We start from the raw sequence: 21,231 nt of genomic DNA on the forward strand, positions 1-21,231 counted from the left end.
TCGGATTCAAGTCTGGGCTCTGGCTGGGCCACTCAAGGACATTAACAAAGTTGTCCTGAAGCCGCTCCTTTGATATCTTGGCTGTGTGCTTAGGGTCGTTGTCCTGCTGAAAGATGAACTGTCGCCCCAGTCTGAGGTCAAGAGCGCTCTGGAGCAGGTTTTCAACCAGGATGTCTCTGTACATTGCTGCTGTCGTCTTTCCCTTTATCTTAACTAGTCCCCAAGTTCCTGCCGCTGAAAAACATCCCCACAGCGTAATGCTGCCATCACCATGCTTCACTGTAGAGATAGTATTGGCCTGGTGATGAGTGGTGCCTGGTTTCCTCCAAACGTGACGCCTTGCATTCAAACCAAAGAGTTCAATCTTTGTCTCATCAGACCAGAAAATTTTGTTTTTCCTAGGCTGAGAGTCCTTCAGGTGCCTTTTGGCAAACTCCAGGCGGGCTGCCATGTGTCTTTTACTAAGGAGTGGCTTCAGTCTGGCCACTCTACCATACAGGCCTGATTGGTGGATTGCTGCAGAGACGGTTGTCCTTCTGGAAGGTTCTCCTCTTTCCACAGAGGACCTCTGGAGCTCTGACAGAGTTACCATCGGGTTCTTGGTCACCTCCCTGACTAAGGCCCTTCTCCCCCGATTGCTCAGTTTAGATGGCCGGCCAGCTCTAGGAAGGGTCCTGGTGGTTTAGAACTTTTTCCGCTTATGGATGATGGAGGCCACTGTGCTCATTTAGACCCTTAAAGCAGCAGAAATTTTTCTGTAACCTTCCCCAGATTTGTGCCTCGAGACAATCCTGTCTCGGAGGTCTACAGACCATTCCTTTGACTTCATGCTTGGTTTGTGCTCTGACATGAACTGTCAACTGTGGGACCTTATATAGACAGGTGTGTGCCTTTCCAAATCATGTCCAATCAACTGAATTTACCACAGGTGGACTCCAATTAAGCTGCAGAAACATCTCAAGGATGATCAGGGGAAACAGGATGCACCTGAGCTCAATTTTGAGCTTCATGGCAAAGGCTGTGAATACTTATGTACATGCGCTTTCTCAATTTTTTTATTTTTAATACATTTGCAAAAACCTCAAGTAAACTTTTTTCACGTTTCCAATATGGGGTGTTGTGTGTAGAATTCTGAGGAAAAAAATGAATTTAATCCATTTTGGAATAAGGCTGTAACATAACAAAATGTGAAAAAAGTGATGCGCTGTGAATACTTTCTGGATGCACTGTATATACAGTACACTGTTTTGGTAAGTAGTGTGCATTTAATTCAGTATCATTTACAAATTAAAATGTGTGTAAATTGTATAAAACTTCTTTGCTAGTATTAAGCAGCTAAAGCAATAAGAAACCCGAGTTGCAGTCTTGTTAAGGTCTTTGTAATTGCCAACTTAACAGTATATATTATTTTTGTATTAAAATTTAAAATTTACCTTGAAGTATTTGTTTTAGCATGTCATTCTGCTGATGTGGAGGTTGTTCCTCTCGTTGACTTTTTGGCCATAATCAAAATATAGGCACCTCTTATTAGGAATATTACAGCAATTGCTGCAAAATACGTTCCGTAAATAAAGAACTGTAAAAACAAAGCTATAGGTGAGAAGGCAACACAGAATTTTATTACATTTTGTTTTATTGTTTATTTTAGAAGTGAATTCTGAATGTATGTATCATACTAACAGTGCATTTAATTATATATTCTGTATTTTTAGGGCATGATAGTTAAATTTATACCATAAGCTAAAAAAAATTGAGTAAATATACATTTCAGTCATAGCAGTAATAAAATGTAGCTTCACAGTAAAAACATCATTATATTTTTAACATTTCTGTTTTCCCATTTTTTCAGTATATCCTTTCTGAAATGTTCTGAAGGGTTTTTTTTATATTACACACTTTTCTAGTTCTTGATGTACTTCATTTTTTAATTTTTGGATAATAATTTCCATTTGTCTCAACATGCATTGTGTAATTTTCTCAATTAGTAAATTATTTTTAAGTTGTATTGCAATGGAAGATAACAATTTGTAAATCCTTAACATGTTTTTATAAAAGTACAATGACACTTCAGTTAGCACAAATATATAGTATGTGGTTTAGATTAATAATTCTAAACTGGAATGTGAGATTAGGGTGTGTGTCTGTCTGTCTCTTTTACTGAGATGTGATTGTATCATGTGAAATGTTGGTTTTTGACTTCTGCCAAGTGCTTCAGGTTTAGGATATGCCTGCCCTCCACCCTATAATGGAAAGTGTGGGTTCAGAAAATAGATGTAGTAATATTGTCTTAGAGATGAAGCAATAGTTTCTGACTTGCAGCTCAGGTATACACAAATACTCACCTGGGATACAATATCCAGACTAAGACCTCTTGAATCCACGACAATTATTGTCACAATTGTCTGAAGACAAAGTGCCACAAATGTATTGATCCCAAAATTTAAAGCATATCGTTCAATGCTTAAGGTAGCAGCAATCTGAAACCTAACAAGAGATGCATTTGAAAGTTTTCATTGCAGACATTAAGGATTTTAGCTGTAAATGTATTTGTTATAGTGCCTAATGCACTGGTTTGTTAAATACTATCATTGGCATCATACATGCACACTTGGGTAAGAATTTTGTTAGGTGCTTTTTATAGTAAATCCTTTAGGAAAGTCTGCTACAGGAACATAGAGATCTGTTACGTACATTTTCACATATGTAGAAATATTTGTTGTACTCCGTTGCTGTTTACAAGGTAAACTTAAATGAAAAGTCAAAAAAAGAAAAAAAAAAAAAGATCAAAAATTACTTCTGATAACAGTTTCTTCGTTTAATTAAACTATCAAATTGTTAACAAAAATTATTTTTAGGACTATGCACATTTTGTTATTTTGAAGCGTTGTGCTAAAATCATTTTATTTATTTCCCTTATCAAGTAACATTCAGTACTCCAGAATGACAAAAAACTTAGGGTTTTACCAGTTTTTACAAATCTCTCTATATATTAAAAAAAAATCCTGGAATGGAAAAGTAAGGCGACAATACGTGATCTTCTCGGAATTTCTTGTAAGACATTTAAAAGACCCACAAGACAAAGACTGGCCACCTAGCGTCTTGCGGGGACTGTAAACATGAGACTTGGTGCCAAGATATTGTCCCAGGGCCGTCTCGCGGGGTCATAGAACATAAGATTCTTGCAAGACATGCCCTTCTTATCAAATAAGAGCATGGACAGCCAGCAAAACATTCAGTCATGTAAAGTCACGTAGCACACACAGATCCTGTGCTTTTAGCAAAGAAGAAAGAGCTGCGTGGAGAAGAGAGAACCAAAGCGCAGTATACTTTCAGAGAAAGGTACAGAATATGAAAGCAGCAATACATTACAGATAACACAAATAGACACTTTTAGTGCGGAGGAATTAGTAGATGCTATAAAGTCACTTCAGGGCGGGAAAGCAGCAGGCCCTGATGGCTACCCTGCAGAATTTTATAAGAAACTCTCCACTCAGCTAGCTCCCCTCCTATTAGCAACATTTACAGAAGCCAGAGACAACCAAACTCTTCCTCAAACTTTTCGCCAAGCACTAATCACTTTTTCCAAAACAAAATAAGGACTTATTACAATGTGCATCATACAGACCAATTTCACTTCTGAATAATGACGTTAAAATACTCTCAAAATCATAGCTAGAAGAATGAAGAAAGTGCTCCCCTCGGTAATGTTACAAGATCAAACTGGTTTTATCAGAGGCCGACACTTATCTTCAAATCGTCGACGCATGTTTAATGTAATATACTCACCAACTAAATCAAACACCCCAGAAATATTATTATCATTGGATGCAGAAAAAGCATTTGACATGATTGAATGGAAATACCCTTTTACTACATTGGAGAAATTTGGGTTTGGCCGAACATTTGTGCATGGATCAAATTACTGTATACCAATCCAGAAGCTTCAGTTTGTATCAACAACATTTGTTCAGACTACTTTAAACTAGAGCGTGGTACCAGACAAGGATGCCCCTTGTCACCGCTACTGTTTGCAATTGCCATTGAACCACTGGCAATACATTGTCGAAATACTGATCAGATAAAGGGGATTATCAGAGAAGGACTGGAACAGAAAATTTCACTATATGCAGATGATATGGTACTGTATATATCAGACCCACAAAATTCTGTGCCTGCAGTCTTAACAGCACTCACAGAATTTCAAAAGATCTCTGGTCTCAGAATTAATCTGAATAAAAGTGTACTCTTTCCAGTGAATTCTCAAGCATATAATATTAGATTAGATACCCTACCTTTTATCATTGCAGAACAGTTTAAATACCTAGGGTAAACATCACAAGTAAACATAAAGCTCTTTATCAACAAAATTTAGCGTCTGCATGGAAAAAATTAAGCAAGACTTGCATAGATGGTCAACCCTTCATCTCACTCTAGCTGGAAGAATTAACACTGTTAAGATATTCTTCCTAAGCTCCTTTTTTATTTCAAAACATCCCAATATACATTAATAAATCATTTTTTTAAGCAATTAGATTCAACAATAACCTCATTTATTTGGAACTCAAAACATCCACCATCAAAGAGCGACCCTACAAAGACAAAAGGCAGAAGGCGGCATGGCTCTACCTAACTTCCAGTTTTATTACTGGGCAACAAATATACAAGCGATAAAAACCTGGACACAAATAGAAGAACATACACAGGCTTGGTCCGCAATAGAAGTAAAATCCTGCAGTACTTCTTTGTATTCCTTGCTCTGTGCCCCAATAAATGCAAGTTATCGGCAATATACTAATAACCCAATTGTGCTTCACTCACTTAGAATATGGAACCAATGTAGAAAGCATTTTAAGATGGAGAAGCTTTTATCTGTGGCACCTCTGCAAGAGAACCACCTCTTTCAACCTTCACAAACATATGCAGTTTTTAATATCTGGAAAAATTTGGGATTAACTTGCTTAGAGATCTTTATATAGACAACGTCTTTGCATCCTATGAACAATTACATTCCAAATTTAACATTCCAGCTACACATTTCTTTCACTATCTTCAAATTAGGAACTTTGTTAAACAGAACCTTCCAGATTTTCCTCATCTTGCACCCTCATCCATGCTGGAAAAAATATTGCTCAATCTCAAGGACTCAGACACCATCTCTGCAATATATAAAATCATTTTACAGTCCCTCCCTTTCAAAGATCCAAGAGGACACTGGAAAAAGATCTCTCAATTAATATATCAGAAAAGGAGTGGAAAGTAGCAATGCAGAGAATTCACTCGAGCTCCATATGCAAAGCATACAATTATACAACTCAAAATTATATATCGAGCACATCTGTCTCGTCTAAACATCTCCAAAATGTTTCCAGGGCATGATCCAACCTGTGAATGCTGCAATCAAGTCCCAGCCTCACTGGTTCAGTTCTGAGCCTGCACCAAATTAACATCATTCTGGACCAAAATTTTTAATTACCTTTCAGACAGTCTCACAATCCCTCCTAACCCATTAACAGCTGTGTTTGGGGTTCTTCCAGAAGGGTTTAAAGTGGAGAAAGACAAACAAACTGTGATTGCATTCACTACACTTTTGGCACGCAGACTTATTCTGCTAAACTGGAAGAACCCAAACTCTCCTCTTTTAAGTCAGTGAGAAACCGATTGTGTTATACTATTTGAAATTGGAAAAACCAAATACTCAGTTAGAGGATCTGTACAGACTTTTTTCAAAACATGGCAGGATCTAATCAGTAATATTTTAAAATAAGCTCTTAAAGCACAGAGGAAGCAATTATTTCTGTATTTCTTTGTCTTCTGCATTCATCTCTATTGGCTTATCAAACTTACTAATTTACGTATGTTTACAAGCCTTAAATTTTACGCCGTTTGCCTTGTTCTCTCTCTCAGGGGTGGGGGCCGACTTGTTCTTAACTCAATTTTGCTTTTTGTAAAAATTGATTGATTTGTATGGAATGATTGCAATAAAATTAATAAAACTTCAAAAAAAAAAAAAATATGAAAGCAGTAAAATTCAAAAGTATTGTAGTGTCCCAGCCAAGCCGAAGCCTTTTTTGTTTTAAGTGACTGTTAGGTCCGATCGCGGGAGGGCAGAGTACAGCACGGATGTCTGATAGCTGGGTACTGATTGATGCGGTAAGAGGTAGGCAAGACCTGTTGGATGAGGGGTTGGAAAGGGTGCTAGAAAGTTGTGTTTGAGGTAATGAAGTCGGCAATTGTTAAAGTAGAACTTTTGTGACACTTTATTACGTCAGTCGCTACAGTATCAAAAAAAAAAGATAGTAAAGATCGCATTGATGCAAAAAAAGGAAATTAATCATCAGGACTAGGTGAAATTGAAAAAATAGCAGGACAAATCGAGGTCAGAAATAAACGGCAAAGTGTGTAAAACCAAAGTCTTTTCGCCTTTGGATCATTCAGTGGATAAAACATGCATATACACAATAATGGACCATACACTATGAGAATCTATGGTCCTGCACAACAACAACGTTTCCAAAGAAGAAAACAAAAGCTTTTAAAATTGTATATCCGATTAACCCAACAAAGAGGTTGGCGCTATACACATGAAGAGCAGGTTACAGATTATGAAAGCAGTGGAATTCGAAAGGCTCAAAAAAAAAACTAAACCTTAGCACGATACACTTGCAGAGAAAGTTAAAGAATACGAAACTAGGAATATTAAAAAGTATAAAAAAAGTAAAGATCACAGTATCGCAAACAAACGGAAATCACTCGAAAAAGGGAAAATAATCACCACGGACCGGGGTAACTGAAATAAAAACGGGGAAAAAACGATGTAAGAAATAAGACAGAGTAGAAAACATCATAAAGAGGTTATAAAACACTGGGGCCAAACACATGCAGAGCAGGTTAGAGATAATGAAAACTGGAATTCAAAAGACTCAAACGTAGGCACAAAACACATGCAGAGCAAGATACAGCATATGAAAGCGGAAAAAAAACGACAGTGTGAAAAAAAGAAAGAAAACATCGTATTAGTGCAAACAAATAGAAATTATTACTTTGCGAAATAACAAAAAGGAGAATAGAGATCAAATATATGGACACAGGTGATATGTCAGAAGTATGTAAATATTGTAAGGCAGTTTAAGTCAGAGAATTTCAAAAACGGGGTTTAACTCGCATGCATTTATTGGTTACTTTGCAAAAAACATTAACTGCTGATGATGTGGATCAGTTTGTCTGTGCTGAAATTCCAAACAGAGAAACCTATCCTAAATTATGGTACAGAGTCATTAAACACATGTCTCACTGACATAATTTAAAAGATTCAGCATATTGGGACACAAAAGATTACAAATATTGTTTTTACAGAAGTTCTGAAATAAAAGTGAAACTAATGAAATAGCAGCAATTCAAAGAAAAAAAAAATCTTAAAATTGTTGATCCAGAAAACCAAACACGGGGATTGGCGAGCGAAGCCCCCTAGTTCGTTAAAAATAATATCTGAAATATCACATTCACACACATATATAGAACCTTTGTTATGACAGTTGGCTCAGGTGCATGTCATTCAGTTTATCATCATTGAGATATTTTTACACCTTTTTTGCAGTTAACCTGTGGTTAGATCAATTAGTTCAAAATAATTAGGAAAGGCACACCTCTGTCTATATAAGTTCTCACAGCTCACAGTGTGTATCGGAGCAAAATCAAGTCATGAGTTTGAAGAAATTACCTGCAGATCTTGGAGAGAATATTACAAATCTGGGGAAATATTTGTGCAGCATCGTAGGTTCACAAGAGCATTTTCACCTCCATAATTCTTAAATGGAATAAAGTTTGAACAACTGTAACTCTTCTTAGAGCTGGCTGCCAAGCCAAACTGAGCATTTGGGGAGAAGGGTCTTAGTGAGAAAGGTGCCCAAGTACCTAATGGTCATTCTGGCTGAGCTCCATAGAACCTATGTGAAGATGGAAGAAACTTCCCGGAAGACAATGAGCATTGCAAAAGGCAACTAATCTGAGCTTTGTGGTAGGAATACCAGACAATACAGGAATGTCTGCTTGGAGACTGCAAAAAGGCACTTATGGACTCTCCGGCTATGAGAAACAAGAGTCTGTGGTCTGATGAAACCAATAAAGAATGATAGTTCACCTTGCAACAGGACAATGACCCTAAGTAAAAAGCAAAAACAATACATGAGTCACTTAGGTTCAACTCTGTGATTGTTCTTGATCAGCCCAAACTTGAACCCAATTAAACATCTCTGGAGGGACCTGAAAATGGTTGTCAACTGAAGGTCATTATCCCACCTGACAGAGTTTGAGAGAGGATCGGTAGGGAAGAATGATAGAAAATTCTCAATTATAGGTGCGCAAAGCATGTCGCATCTTACTCAAGATGACTCCAAGCTACAGTCTCAGCTAGAGGTGCTTTGACAAAGTACTGAGTAAAGGGTCAGAATACTTGTGGCAATGTGGTTTTTCAGTTTTTTGTTTTTAGTAAATTTGCAAAAATTTCTAAAATCCTGCTTATGCTTTGTCATTCTGAGGTACTGAGTGTTGACTGATGAGATACAAATTAATTTTAATGGAGTTAGTGCAAGGCTGCAACATTACAAACTTTGAAAAAAGTGAATGGGTCAGGATACTTTCTGAAGGCATTCATTGTTTGTATATTTCATATATACTTATTATATTTCAGTTCTCTCAAAATATCTGTTCTTTATATTTTTGTCTTCAGGATACTTTATAGACTGAGTCTGATTCTAACTTTTAATATTCAGATCGCAGACAAAAAACCTTTTGAATTAATTGCTGTCATGTTTTTTTTTAATAGACTTTTTCTGCTTACGTTGCAATTGTTATGAGCAGCATGTACAAAGCCTTGAATACTAAATAGGCAGCATAACAGATCCAGATGTTTTCTGTCAAATTCATAAGAAAAAGTGCACCAGCATCCAAGGAAGAAACAATGCCTAAAGTCAACTCTCCCCAAAGACTCCACTCAATTCTGATAATACTGACGAAAAAGGATGTTGCTGCACCTGTAGTTAAAGAGAAAGATTCATGTTATGAGTTTTAAGGCAATGTGGTTAGTTAATTCAAAATTTATAGACTTGTCCAACAAAATAAAAGGAGAAGTTTGGTATTTTTCTCAAGTTGACGTTACTATTTCATAGTCAGGATTGACATCAATTTGCCATGGAAAATACTGTTCTAAACACTTTTCATACATTTTTTTAAAATATAGTGCTTGTTCTTTCAGTTTAAAATAGGCCTCAAACGTCATGTGTTCAAATGTAAAACAAAAGCCTTAAAACATAAAGTGTCAGTTTTTCATGCCAAGAATGTTTTAGAGAATTGATTACCATTTTCAGACTGCAAAAATACTGTAAAACAGTGTATGTATGTTGTTTTCAGAGAAAAATTTATTTTGTAAGATTCTACCATTTTAAAAACAAGTCCAGCTTTTCTTTTCATATGCCTGTTTTCCTCCACAACATCTTTTCATTCCTAGTGTTGTGGTTTCCTGCAGCTTGTTGCTACTTTAGTTGTTGTTAGTGGTTAGGGCTAGATTTTTTTTCTTCAAGTGCAAGTTTATTGTCATGCGTGCATAGTACAGTGACTTGTTTACATGGAGGTCTCCTCATAATAGTGATAGTAACACAATACCAAAAACAAATGCACACCTAGAACAAATTATGTTAATAGAATGTAATAACATATATACAATTGTATATAGTATGCACATACAGCCTTTGTATTATAACTGACTGTTTAGTAACCTTAAAATGTGCAGATAGAAACTGTTTCTGAAAATGTGATGTAAGTTTGAATTTTCCTGGACCATTTGATAGTATTCAGAAGTGACAAAAGTGAACTTGTTGAATGGCTGATTTCTTTAATAATTCTGTTTGTGTTTCAAAAGCAGCATGCGTTACAGAACTACTGAACAGGAAGCTGCTTGTTGGTATTAATGATTTGTTCTGCCCGAGATCTCCAGTGCTATGCAAGCTTGACTTGAGCTTCTGCTATATGATATGTAGCCAGTAAAGATAGATTCCACTTTACATTTGTACAAGTTAGTCAGAGCTGACTGAGAACTCTGAGCTTCATTGGATGTCATAGTAGCCTTCTTAGCAGTAGGTAAAATGTGTTATATCAGTGATAGGTCTGATTATTAAGAAGAGAATACATTTAGTCTCCTTGCTGAACCGTATTGTTCTAAACTGAGTATTGGGACCTCAGTTTAATATTTTTCACTTTTTATAGTTTTATTAAATGTTTATGCACCCCTCAATATATTGTGTCATTATACCACCACTATACAACAGCAGTACCCTATTTGTTTTTCTTGTTTGTACCACTATTTTGTTCTACTTTTGAATCAGTTTATACATCTCCCTGTCTGTTTTATCTTATATTCCTGTTCTTATGCAACACAGTACTAAAGCATTGGTTAATGCCCGAGTCACCTCACGTATAGATTACTATAATGGTATTCTATCTGCCATCCCACAAAAATGTATCCATCGCTTACAGTTTATTCAAAATTCTGCTGCCAGGATAATAACCTGCTGTTCTAAATCCACTGAACATACTACACCTATTCTCTCTCAACTTCAGTGGCTCCCTGTTAACTACAGAATACAATACTAAATACCGCTCTTAACATTTAAAGCTGCCTACAACGTCACTGATCTCCTACAGACTGACACTCGTCTCGCTCACTCTGATTCTCATCTGCAGCTGTACTTTCTGTACCACACATCAGACTCTGTGCTATGGGAGCTCGAGCGTCTCTCATAGTGCTCCTCAACTCAGGAATTCTCCTCACTCTCATATACATCAGCTCGATTCAATAACAACTACCCTCAAAACTTATCTTTTCAAACTGGCATACCAATTGTGAATTTTGCACTGTTACTGCCAGTTATCTTTGCTTGCTAATTATTGCTGTTTGATCGAGAGCGACGGTGGAAGCGGAAGTAGGATTAGAGATGGCGGGCGGGGCTCTGTCGTGCTTATCCCATGGTCTTAGAGTTGGTGGGCGTGGCTCTCTGTCTTGCGTGCACACTCTGTCTTTCTTGCCCTTAGTTAGAGTTGGCGAGCAGGGCTCTTTCAAGTGTATCCCATGGTCTTAGAGTTGGCGGGTGGGGCTCTGTCTTGCTTGCGCTTAGTGTCTTGCATGCCCTTAGTGAATTATATATATATATATATATATATATAGATTCAGCTACTGAGTCACTTAAACATATGACTATAGTAGTTTTGTGAGAATTCTTAAAACATATGTTTACCCATTAGTGTTGAAATTGCCTCAACTCCTCCATTGTATGCCGTAAGGTTGCCTGATGGTTGCACATGCTCCCACAGCACCTGTGTGTAGTTGACAACTTGATTGTAGCCACATGTTGCCAAAGCCCACCATAGTGACCAGTAGAAGATTTGTCCAGTTGAGTAGCAGGTTATGACATCATTCAATAGCTGGCGAAGTACCTTCATAAAACGATTTTTGGGAACCTCTACTTGGGGTGGCATTGTGGACACATGAGCTCCATCCTGTGTGTTGAAGTCTTCAATATTGTGTGTTGTTCTGGCATTGTATGGTACAGCAACATCTGTTTCTGTTTTATGGAAAAACATACTTCTTTTTGGCATGGGCAACAGAAACGAGAAAATGAGGGCAATAGAACAAGAAACCAAAGTTATGACATTCAGATAAAAGTAATCTAAACCTACCAACGAAATTAGTAGCTGACCCATCACAGAGGCAAGTGTAAAGCCACACAACTGAATGCTTCGACAGTAACTGGTTACCTTCTGATATCGGTCCTGGTTAACAATGCTATAAATATAGGAGAAATAGGCGATTTCAGTAGCTGTCACCATGCCGTATAGGAACTCCATGAACTGCATTGCCAGCACACCTTTGGCAAATAGGAGCATTACCCATGTGAGAATGTAGCTAATACCTTGAAGAATAATGATAGGCTTGTATCTTAAACAGTCTGTAGTTAAGAAAACAGGCATCAGGATCACCAGGTAAGAATATGTCCACACAGGAAAGACTTCATTAGTGACCTAGGAATAAAACCAAAAAAAAGATAAAAGTATTTTGTGAAACTCACCTTGGAAAGCACAACCATGTAAAGGTTAATTTCAATTAGTTTAATTTGTATAATTCAGCTTTGTTTGCTGTTTAGCGTTAAGGATAATAGATGATGAAAATATGAACTGTTACTTGAAATTAAATATGAAGAACTAAACTGTTATACTGTATAGCAGATAAAACAAATGATTTGAAAACACATATATGACTGTATTGCTATCATAAAATACTGAGAGACTATGATGAGACAGCTGATAGTGGTATCAGAGACTTATATTATTTGCACATTTTACAAACAAATACCAATGCAAAATCTGTTTGGTATTTTCTGGAGCATCTGACTTATCCCATTTCTTTCCTTTAGTTAGATTCCCTCAATAGACAGTACCATGCAGTGACATTTAGATGATTCATCACAAAAAAGAGGCAATCTTGTTTCTCAAGACTAGTAATGCTAATTTGAATTCCAAACAAATTTCAATCAAATCAGCAAATCATTTAAATTATCAATACCTCTTTAGTCATTGGATGAGACATTTTTAATAGTTTTGAGCAAAATAACAGTGAAAGGATACCATCCAGCATGGTGGTCTTTCATATACAGTTACGTGTGGGTAGTTTTTAAACGTGTACATATTCATCTAATCTTCGTTGAACAGTATCAATATGTAAAGGTGTTATAACAATCATCCTGCCACATTTAAATTTTGGTAGTCCATTATATAATTTAACAAAACATAAATGCAAATGTTGCATGTGGAAAAAGTATACAATATCAATTTATTTATATAGCACTTTTAAAACAACATAGGAATGCTGTGGACAAAGTGCTTTACAATAATAGAATAAAAAAAAAAACAAATAACATAAATAGAAATAAAATATATGAACATAAATAAATAATTAATAGAAGTAATGTTATATAATAACAATGAGGAAACCATCAGTATTACTGAAGGTCACGGAATGCACGTGAATAGAAGTGAGTCTTTAATCTTGTTTTGAACAGTTCAATTGTAGACGATTCTTTTATGTGATGAGGTAAAGAGTTCCACAGGCGAGGAGCAGCAGCTGCAGAAGCCCTGTCCCCCTTGGTTTTACACTTGGTACGAGGGACAACAAGAGACAACAGACCAGAAGATCTAAACACTCTAGATGGCTGGTGTAAAACACACAATTCGGATAAATAGGCAGGAGAAAGCCCATGTAAAGATTTAAAAACTAGCAACAAGATTTTAAAATCAATTCGAAAACTGACAGGCAGCCAGTGTAAAGAAGCTAAAATAGCAGAAACAGAGTCATACTTCCTTGCCCCAACCAGAAAGCGAGCGACAGCATTCTGAACCAACTGTAACCTGTGTATCTGGGATTTGCTAATCCCAGAATACAGTGAGTTGCAGTAATCAAGGCGAGAAAAAATAAAAGCATGAGTAGCTTTCTCAAGATCCCTAGAAGATAAAAAAGGCTTGATCTTATCAAATAGACGAAGCTGGAAAAAGCAACTCTTGACTACAGAATTTACTTGTTTCTCAAAAGACTGTGAAAGATAACACCTAGATTGCGGACTTGAGGTTTGCAAAAGTCTGAGAAAGAGCAGAGAAGTTCAAGACCACTTTGGGCTTTAGCTGATAGACCCACTGTAAGCACCTCCGTTTTATTTTGATTCAGATCAAGAAAATTATTAGCCATCCAGGATTCAGTTCAGAAAGACAGTTGTGGAGTTGATTTATTGCAGAGTTACAGACAGGAAAATAAACCTGTGTATCATCCGCATAGCAATGAAAAAAAAAAAGTTAAATTTCCTAAAAATAGCTCCAATAGGATGAAGGTATATAGAGAATAAAATAGGACCCAAAATGGATCCCTGAGGAACACCATATTTAAGAGGAGCATCCATCCATCCATCCATCCATCCTCTTCCGCTTATCCGAGGTCGGGTCGCGGGGGTAGCAGCTTAAGCAGAGAGGCCCAGACTTCCCTCTCCCCGGCCACTTCTTCCAGCTCTTCCGGAGAATCCCAAATGCGTTCCCAGGCCAGCCGGAGACATAGTCCCTCCAGCGTGTCCTGGGTCTTCCCCGGGGCCTCCTCCCGGTTGGGCGTGCCGGAACACCTCACCAGGGAGGGTCCAGGAGGCATCCTGATCAGATGCCCGAGCCACCTCATCTGACTCCTCTCGATGCGGAGGAGCAGCGGCTCTACTCTGAGCCCCTCCCGGATGACTGAGCTTCTCACCCTATCTTTAAGGGAAAGCCCAGACACCCTGCGGAGGAAACTCATTTCAGCCGCTTGTATTCGCGATCTCGTTCTTTCGGTCACTACCCATAGCTCATGACCATAGGTGAGGGTAGGAGCGTAGATCGACTGGTAAATTGAGAGCTTTGCCTTACGGCTCAGCTCCTTTTTCACCACGACAGACCGATGCAGAGCCCGCATCACTGCGGATGCCGCACCGATCCGCCTGTCGATCTCACGCCCATTCTTCCCTCACTCGTGAACAAGACCCCGAGATACTTGAACTCCTCCACTTGGGGCAGGATCTCTCCCCCAACCCTGAGAGGGCACTCCACCCTTTTCCGGCTGAGGACCATGCTCTCGGATTTGGAGGTGCTGATTCTCATCCCAGCCGCTTCACACTCAGCTGCGAACCGATCCAGAGAGAGCTGAAGATCACGGCCTGATGAAGCAAACAGGACAACATCATCTGCAAAAGCAGTGACCCAATCCTGAGTCCACCAAACCGACCCCTTCAACACCCTGGCTGCGCTTAGAAATTCTGTCCATAAAAGTTATGAACAGAATCGGTGACAAAGGGCAGCCCTGGCGGAGTCCAACTCTCACTGGAAACGGGCTCGACTTACTGCGGCAATGCGGACCAAGCTCTGACACCGGTTGTACAGAGACCGAACAGCTCTTATCAGGGGTCCGTACCCCATACTCCCGAGCACCCCCACAGGATTCCCGAGGGACACGGTCGAATGCCTTTTCCAAGTCCACAAAACACATGTAGACCGGTCGGGCAAACTCCCATGCACCCTCCAGGACTCTGCTAAGGGTGAAGAGCTGGTCCACTGTTCCGCGACCAGGACTAAAACCACACTGTTCCTCCTGAATCCGAGGTTGACTATCCGACGGACCCTCCTCTCCAGAACCCCGAATAGACTTTTCCAGGGAGGCTGAGGAGTGTGATCCCTCTATAGTTGGAACACACCCTCCGTCCCCTTTTAAAGAGGGGACCACCACCCCGGTCTGCCAATCCAGAGGCACTGTCCCGATGTCCATGCGATGTTGCAGAGACGTGTCAACCAAGACAGTCCTACAACATCCAGAGCCTTAAGGAACTCCGGCGATCTCATCCACCCCGGGCCCTGCCACCAAGGAGTTTTTGACCACCTCGGTGACTTCAGTCCCAGAGATGGGAGAGCCCACCTCAGAGTCCCCAGGCTCTGCTTCCTCATTGGAAGGCATGTTAGTGGGATTGAGGAGGTCTTCAAGTACTCCTCCCACCACCCACAACGTCGAAGTCAGGTCAGCAGCGCACCATCCCCACCATATACGGTGTTGACACTGCACTGCTTCCCTCCTGAGACGCCGGACGGTGGACCAGAATCTCCTCGAAGCCGTCCAAAGTCATTCTCCATGGCCTCTCCAAACTCCTCCCATGCCCGAAGTTTTGCCTCAGCAACAACCGGCTGCGTTCGCTTGGCCTGCCGGTACCTATCAGCTGCCTCCAGAGACCCACAGGACAAAAAGTCCTATAGGACTCCTTCTTCAGCTTGACGGCATCCCTCACGCGGTGTCCACCAACGGGTTCGGGATTGCCGCCACGACAGGCACCGACCACCTTGCGGCCACAGCTCCGTCAGCCGCCTCAACAATAGAGGCACGGAACATGGCCCATTCGACTCAATGTCCCCCACCTCCCTCGGGACGTGGTTAAAGTTCTGCCAGAGGTGGGAGTTGAAGCTACTTCTGACAGGGGGACTCTGCCAGCCGTTCCCAGCAGACCCTCACAACACGCTTGGGCCTACCAGGTCTGACCGCATCTTCCCCACCATCGAAGCCAACTCACCACCAGGTGGTGATCAGTTGACAGCTCGCCCCTCTCTTCACCCGAGTGTCCAAGACATATGGCCGCAAGTCCACGACCACCACAAAGTCGATCATCGACCTGAGGCCTAGGGTCTTCCTGGTGCCAAGTGCACATATGAACACCCTTATGCTTGAACATGGTGTTCGTTATGGACAATCCATGACGAGCACAGAAGTCCAATAACAAAACACCGCTCGGGTTCAGATCGGGGCCATTCCTCCCAATCACGCCTTCCAGGTCTCACTGTCATTGCCCACGTGAGCATTGAAGTCTCCCAGCAAAACGAGGGAATCCCCAGAAGGTATGCCCTCTAGCAACCCTTCCAGAGACTCCAAAAAGGGTGGATACTCCAAACTGCTGTTGGCATACGCACAAACAACAGTCAGGACCCTTCCCCACCCGGCGGAGGGAGGCCACCCTCTCGCCCACCGGGTAAACCCCAATGCACAGGCTCCGAGTCGGGGGGCAATAAGTATGCCCACACCTGCTCGGCGCCTCTCACCGGAGCAGTAGACGAAAAAGAGGAATTTAAAGTCACTGAAAAGCATCTACCAGTTAAATATGACCTGAACCAGATAAGAGCAGCCCCTTTAAGCCCAACAAGATGTTCAAGCCGCATCAGCAATATCTCATGATCAATAGTGTCAAAGGCAGCGGACAAGTCAAGGAGGGGAAGGACTGCCGTGTCACCTGAGTCAGTAATAATAAAGATGTCATTGAATAATTTCAGGAGGGCCATTTCAACACCATGAAAACACCTAAAGCCAGATTGATAGATCTCAAATAAATTATTGGAGTTAAGGTGATCGACCAATTGATTATAAATAATTCTTTCTATAATTTTAGCCAGAAATGGCAGTTGGGAAATTGGGCCAAAATTGGCTAAAACTCCAGGATCTAATTCTTCCTTTTTTAGACAGGGACGGACTACAGCATGTTTAAAAAAAACCCCGCTCTTATAGAATCTTTGATAATGGTTAGCAAAGATGGGCCCAAAACATCAAAGGCTTCCACTAAGAGGCATGGTGGTACTATATCATACATTGTTCACTAATTCAGATACCTAAATTTAGACTCGAGTGCACTAGATCAGGTGTAAATGATTAGAGCATCTTTAGAGATGATTTTGGAGGAGACAATCTTATTTAACCTTGGATATTTAGTTTGGTTTGCTCGTTTTTGTTGAGGTGTTTGTTATCACCATGCGTAGAACAAGAATTGTATATCAACCATTTCACTGCCTGGAAGATCATCTAAAAGTGGAGATGGATTTCGAACTGCCAACTTGGCCAGGCCAGACCGAATGCAGAATGCAAGATACTGAATGAAGTCTTTAAGAATCCCAGAATTTCTTCAAAGAACATACAGGTTGCTTTTGCCACTGTTAATGTCAAAGTGAATGAGTCTAACCATTTGTAAGAGGCTGTATAAATTTGATGTTCGTAGGAGGTGTGCCATGAGGAAAACTGTTCTGTCTAGAAAGAATATCACGGCAAGACGTTATAACGTTTGCCATTGGCCACCTAGGCAAAGACCAAGATGTATGGAGCAAAGTGCCCTGAACAGAGACGGCAAAAATAGTTATTTGATCATATTGTCAGAAGACCTTTTTGGTGAAAACCCAAAGCATTTGAACAGAGGAACCTGATTCCAGCTGTGAAAGCAAGGTTAGTGAAAATTGTAGGTTTTTTTTTTTTCTTTTTTAATCACAGCCTGGACAGCTCACCCTCATAAAATCGACTATGAATTCTTCATTGTGCCAGAGGGTTCTTAAGGATAATGTGAGGTAAGCTGTCCGAAGACTGGAGTTTAACAAGAAGGGGATCTTGTAACATTAATTCTGAATGGAAGAATTGGACAGTTACAGGAAATGCCTTCTTGAGGGGGCAATACCAACTAGCAGAGCCAAGGGGTGGCTATTTTCACGTTATTTTGTTTTATAAATTTGACTTTGCAATATTTGTTTTCCTTTTTTCATTTAATTCACATCTAAAAAAAATATATTTACATGAAGATTAAATTTTAGTTGTGTCCACATACGTTAAAAGAGAAAAAAAACATTTTTCAAATGACTGTATGGTGTCTGGTACACCTAGAATTTTATCATAATGGGATGAATATTTTTTCATAAGTGTGAAGTCTGCACCTCCCTTTGCAAAAGTAACAGGTTGAGCAGCAAATCAAGAATGTACAGGTGCCGGTCATAAAATTAGAATATCACGACAAAGTTGATTTATTTCAGTAATTCCATTCAAAAAGTGAAACGTGTGTATTAGATTCATTCATTACACACAGACTGATGTATTTCAAATGTTTATTTCTTTTAATTTTGATGACTATAACTGACAACTAATGAAAGTCCCAAATTCAGTATCTTGGAAAATTGTGAAAATGGTTCAATATTGAAGACACCTGGTGCCACACTCTAATCAGCTAATTAACTCAAAACACCTGCAAAAGCCTTTAAATGGTCTCTCAGTCTAGTTCTGTAGGCTACACAATCATGGGGAATACTGCTGACTTGACAATTGTCCAAAAGACAACCATTGACACCTTGCACAAGGAGGGCAAGACACAAAAGGTCATTGCTAAAGAGGCTGGCTGTTCACAGAGCTCTGTGTCCAAGCACATTAATAGAGAGGCAAAGGGAAGGGCAAGATGTGGTAGAAAAAAGTGTACACGCAATAGGGATAACCACACCCTGGAGTAGATTGTGAAACAAAACCCATTCAAAACTGTGGGGGGAGATTCACAAAGAGTGGACTGCTGATGGAGTCAGTGCTTCAAAAACCTCCACGCACAGACGTATGCAAGACATGGGTTTCAGCTGTCGCATTCCTTTTGTCAAGCCACTCTTGAACAAGAGACAGCATCAGAAGCATCTTGCCTGGGCTAAAGAAAAAAAGAACTGGACTGCTGCTGAGTGGACCAAAGTTATGTTCTCTGATGAAAGTAAATTTTGCATTTCCTTTGGAAATCAAGGTCCCAGAGTCTGGAGGAAGGGGGGGCACAGAATCCATGTTGCTTGAGGTCCAGTGAAAAGTTTCCACAGTCAGTGATGGTTTGGGGTCCATGTCATCTGCTGGTGTTGGTCCATTGTGTTTTCTGAGGTCCAAGGTCAACACAGCCGTCTACCAGGAAGTTTTAGAGCACTTCATGCTTCCTGCTGCTGACAAACTTTATGGAGATGCAGATTTCATTTTCCAACAGGACCTGGCACCTGCACAAAGTGCCTAAACTACCAGTACCTGGTTTAAGGACCATGGTATCCCTGTTCATGATTGGCCAGCAAACTCGCCTGACCTTAACCCCATAGAAAATCTATGGGGTATTGTGAAGAGGAAGATGCAATACGCCAGACCCAACAATTCAGAAGAGTTGAAGGCCACTATCAGAGCAACATGGGCTCTCATAACACCTGAGCAGTGCCACAGACTGCTCAACTCCATGCCACACCGCATTGCTGCAGTAATCCAGGCCAAAGGAGTCATAACTAAATATTGAGTGCTGTACTTGCTCATACTTTTCATGTTCATACCTTTCAGTTGGCCAACATTTCTAAAAATCCTTTTTTTGCATTGGTCTTAATTTATATTCTAATTTTCCGAGATACTGATTTTGAGACTTTCATTAGTTGTCAGTTATAATCATCAAAATTAAAAGAAATAAACATTTGAAATACATCAGTCTGTGTGTAATGGATGAATCTAATATACAAGTTTCACTTTTTAAATGAAATTACTGAAATGAATCAACTTTGTCATGATATTCTAATTTTATGACTGGCACCTGTAATTTACTCAACCATTGGCAATTGCAGTGGCTGGTATATCGGCAGTTTTTGGTTTTTAATTAGTTTTAAATGAACATTCCTTACAATTTGGTGTATTTGTGCACTCAACTACACAATTTCACTTACTTGTTTTCAGTATTGCCAGATACATTATAAGTCTCACCATAATAACTGAAATGCGTCTAGTTAATGTAAAATAAGCCTACCTCATCAATCGTCAAGTTCTTTACATGACCAGTGAGATACGGAGTCAGAAAAGGTTCTGAAGGCCTCATCATAGAAAAAAAGCCATAGATGCACAACAAGGTTGTTGGGTGCTTCCCAATTTCTGAGTTCACTTTTCTTATACTCTCCATAGCCAAGAGGTAAGTTCACAGTCTTGTCACATCAGAGTGCTAGCAACTAGGGTCATCTGCGCTCTGAGGCTCTCAACTATTGTGTATTGTAAATGAATGAATAAAGTACAAAAAGTTAATAATTATTCGCCATAAACTTTTATAGTTAACTAGTGACTCCAGGATAAAGAATATCTCCTTATTGGCCAACGGGAGTTAAAGTCATAAAATAATTCAGATGCACTTGGGTATCTCTTATTGTAAACTTTGGATTTTTTTTTTTAAACTTATTATGATTGCTAAATTAAGTACTCAATATGTTAGTTCTGTCTGAAATGTTGAGATGCTTTGTAATTTTCACTTACTTCTCCAGTGTTGTGGAGGCTGATGGCTTCCTGGCAGCTCTAGATAGAATCCCCCTGGAAGAGATATCAGGCTATAACTGGAAACTGGCAGGCACAGCCACATCACTTACAGAGTCTGTTAACTTAATTCCTGCGATTTTAGGATCCAGAAGAAAGCCAAGGTGCCTGAAGTAATACCCAGGTGAAACTGGGAGAAAATGCAAGCAAGCTGAGAATTGAACCTGGGCTTCAGGAACAGTGAGACTTCAGCTCTAAGAACTTCATCATTCCAATTAGTTATGGTGGGCTTCCTGATGCAGTGGTTAATGAAGTAGCTCATCAGTAATACAGTCAAGTAATTTGGATTTACTCAAGAGTCTGAGTGAATCCTAAAACTCCCACTTTTTTGCCTGAGATGCCTTTCTTCAGTTACTTTATTCTTCTCTTTTTGTCTCCCATTTTTTCTCATTTCTCATTCATATCTTTCCATCTGTGCTTGTTTTACTAGTTTCAGATGCCAGTGTTTCTAGATAAATTGAAACAATTCTCCGAAGTCAGTAGCAGTTGAAAAA

The 21,231-nt window shown here is 39.7% G+C and overlaps 1 protein-coding gene across 1 annotated transcript; it reads right to left on the reverse strand.

Moving 5' to 3' along the window:
• Positions 1–1,456: 1,456 nt before the first annotated feature.
• Positions 1,457–20,336, reverse strand: LOC120536686 (thiamine transporter 2-like). Its single transcript, XM_039765157.1, has 5 exons — positions 20,187–20,336; positions 11,286–12,069; positions 8,837–9,029; positions 2,343–2,484; positions 1,457–1,576 (listed from the first exon to the last, which is right to left on the reverse strand). The coding sequence occupies exons 1-5, from the start codon at positions 20,334–20,336 to the stop codon at positions 1,457–1,459; spliced, it is 1,389 nt and encodes a 462-aa protein (XP_039621091.1).
• Positions 20,337–21,231: the final 895 nt, after the last annotated feature.

Source organism: Polypterus senegalus, chromosome 1 (assembly GCF_016835505.1).
Source record: "Polypterus senegalus isolate Bchr_013 chromosome 1, ASM1683550v1, whole genome shotgun sequence".
In the NCBI taxonomy this organism is placed as follows: Eukaryota; Metazoa; Chordata; class Cladistia; order Polypteriformes; family Polypteridae; genus Polypterus; species Polypterus senegalus.

Excerpts from the sequence above, each read along its gene's own strand:
- LOC120536686 (XM_039765157.1), bottom strand. The coding sequence starts at position 20,336 with ATGGAGAGTATAAGAAAAGTGAACTCAGAAATTGGGAAGCACCCAACA. Across the intron at positions 12,070-20,186 it reads AGAACTTGACGATTGATGAG|GTCACTAATGAAGTCTTTCC; the intron begins GTAGGCTTATTT and ends TTTTATTCCTAG. Across the intron at positions 2,485-8,836 it reads CTGCTCATAACAATTGCAAC|GTTTCAGATTGCTGCTACCT; the intron begins GTAAGCAGAAAA and ends ATCTCTTGTTAG.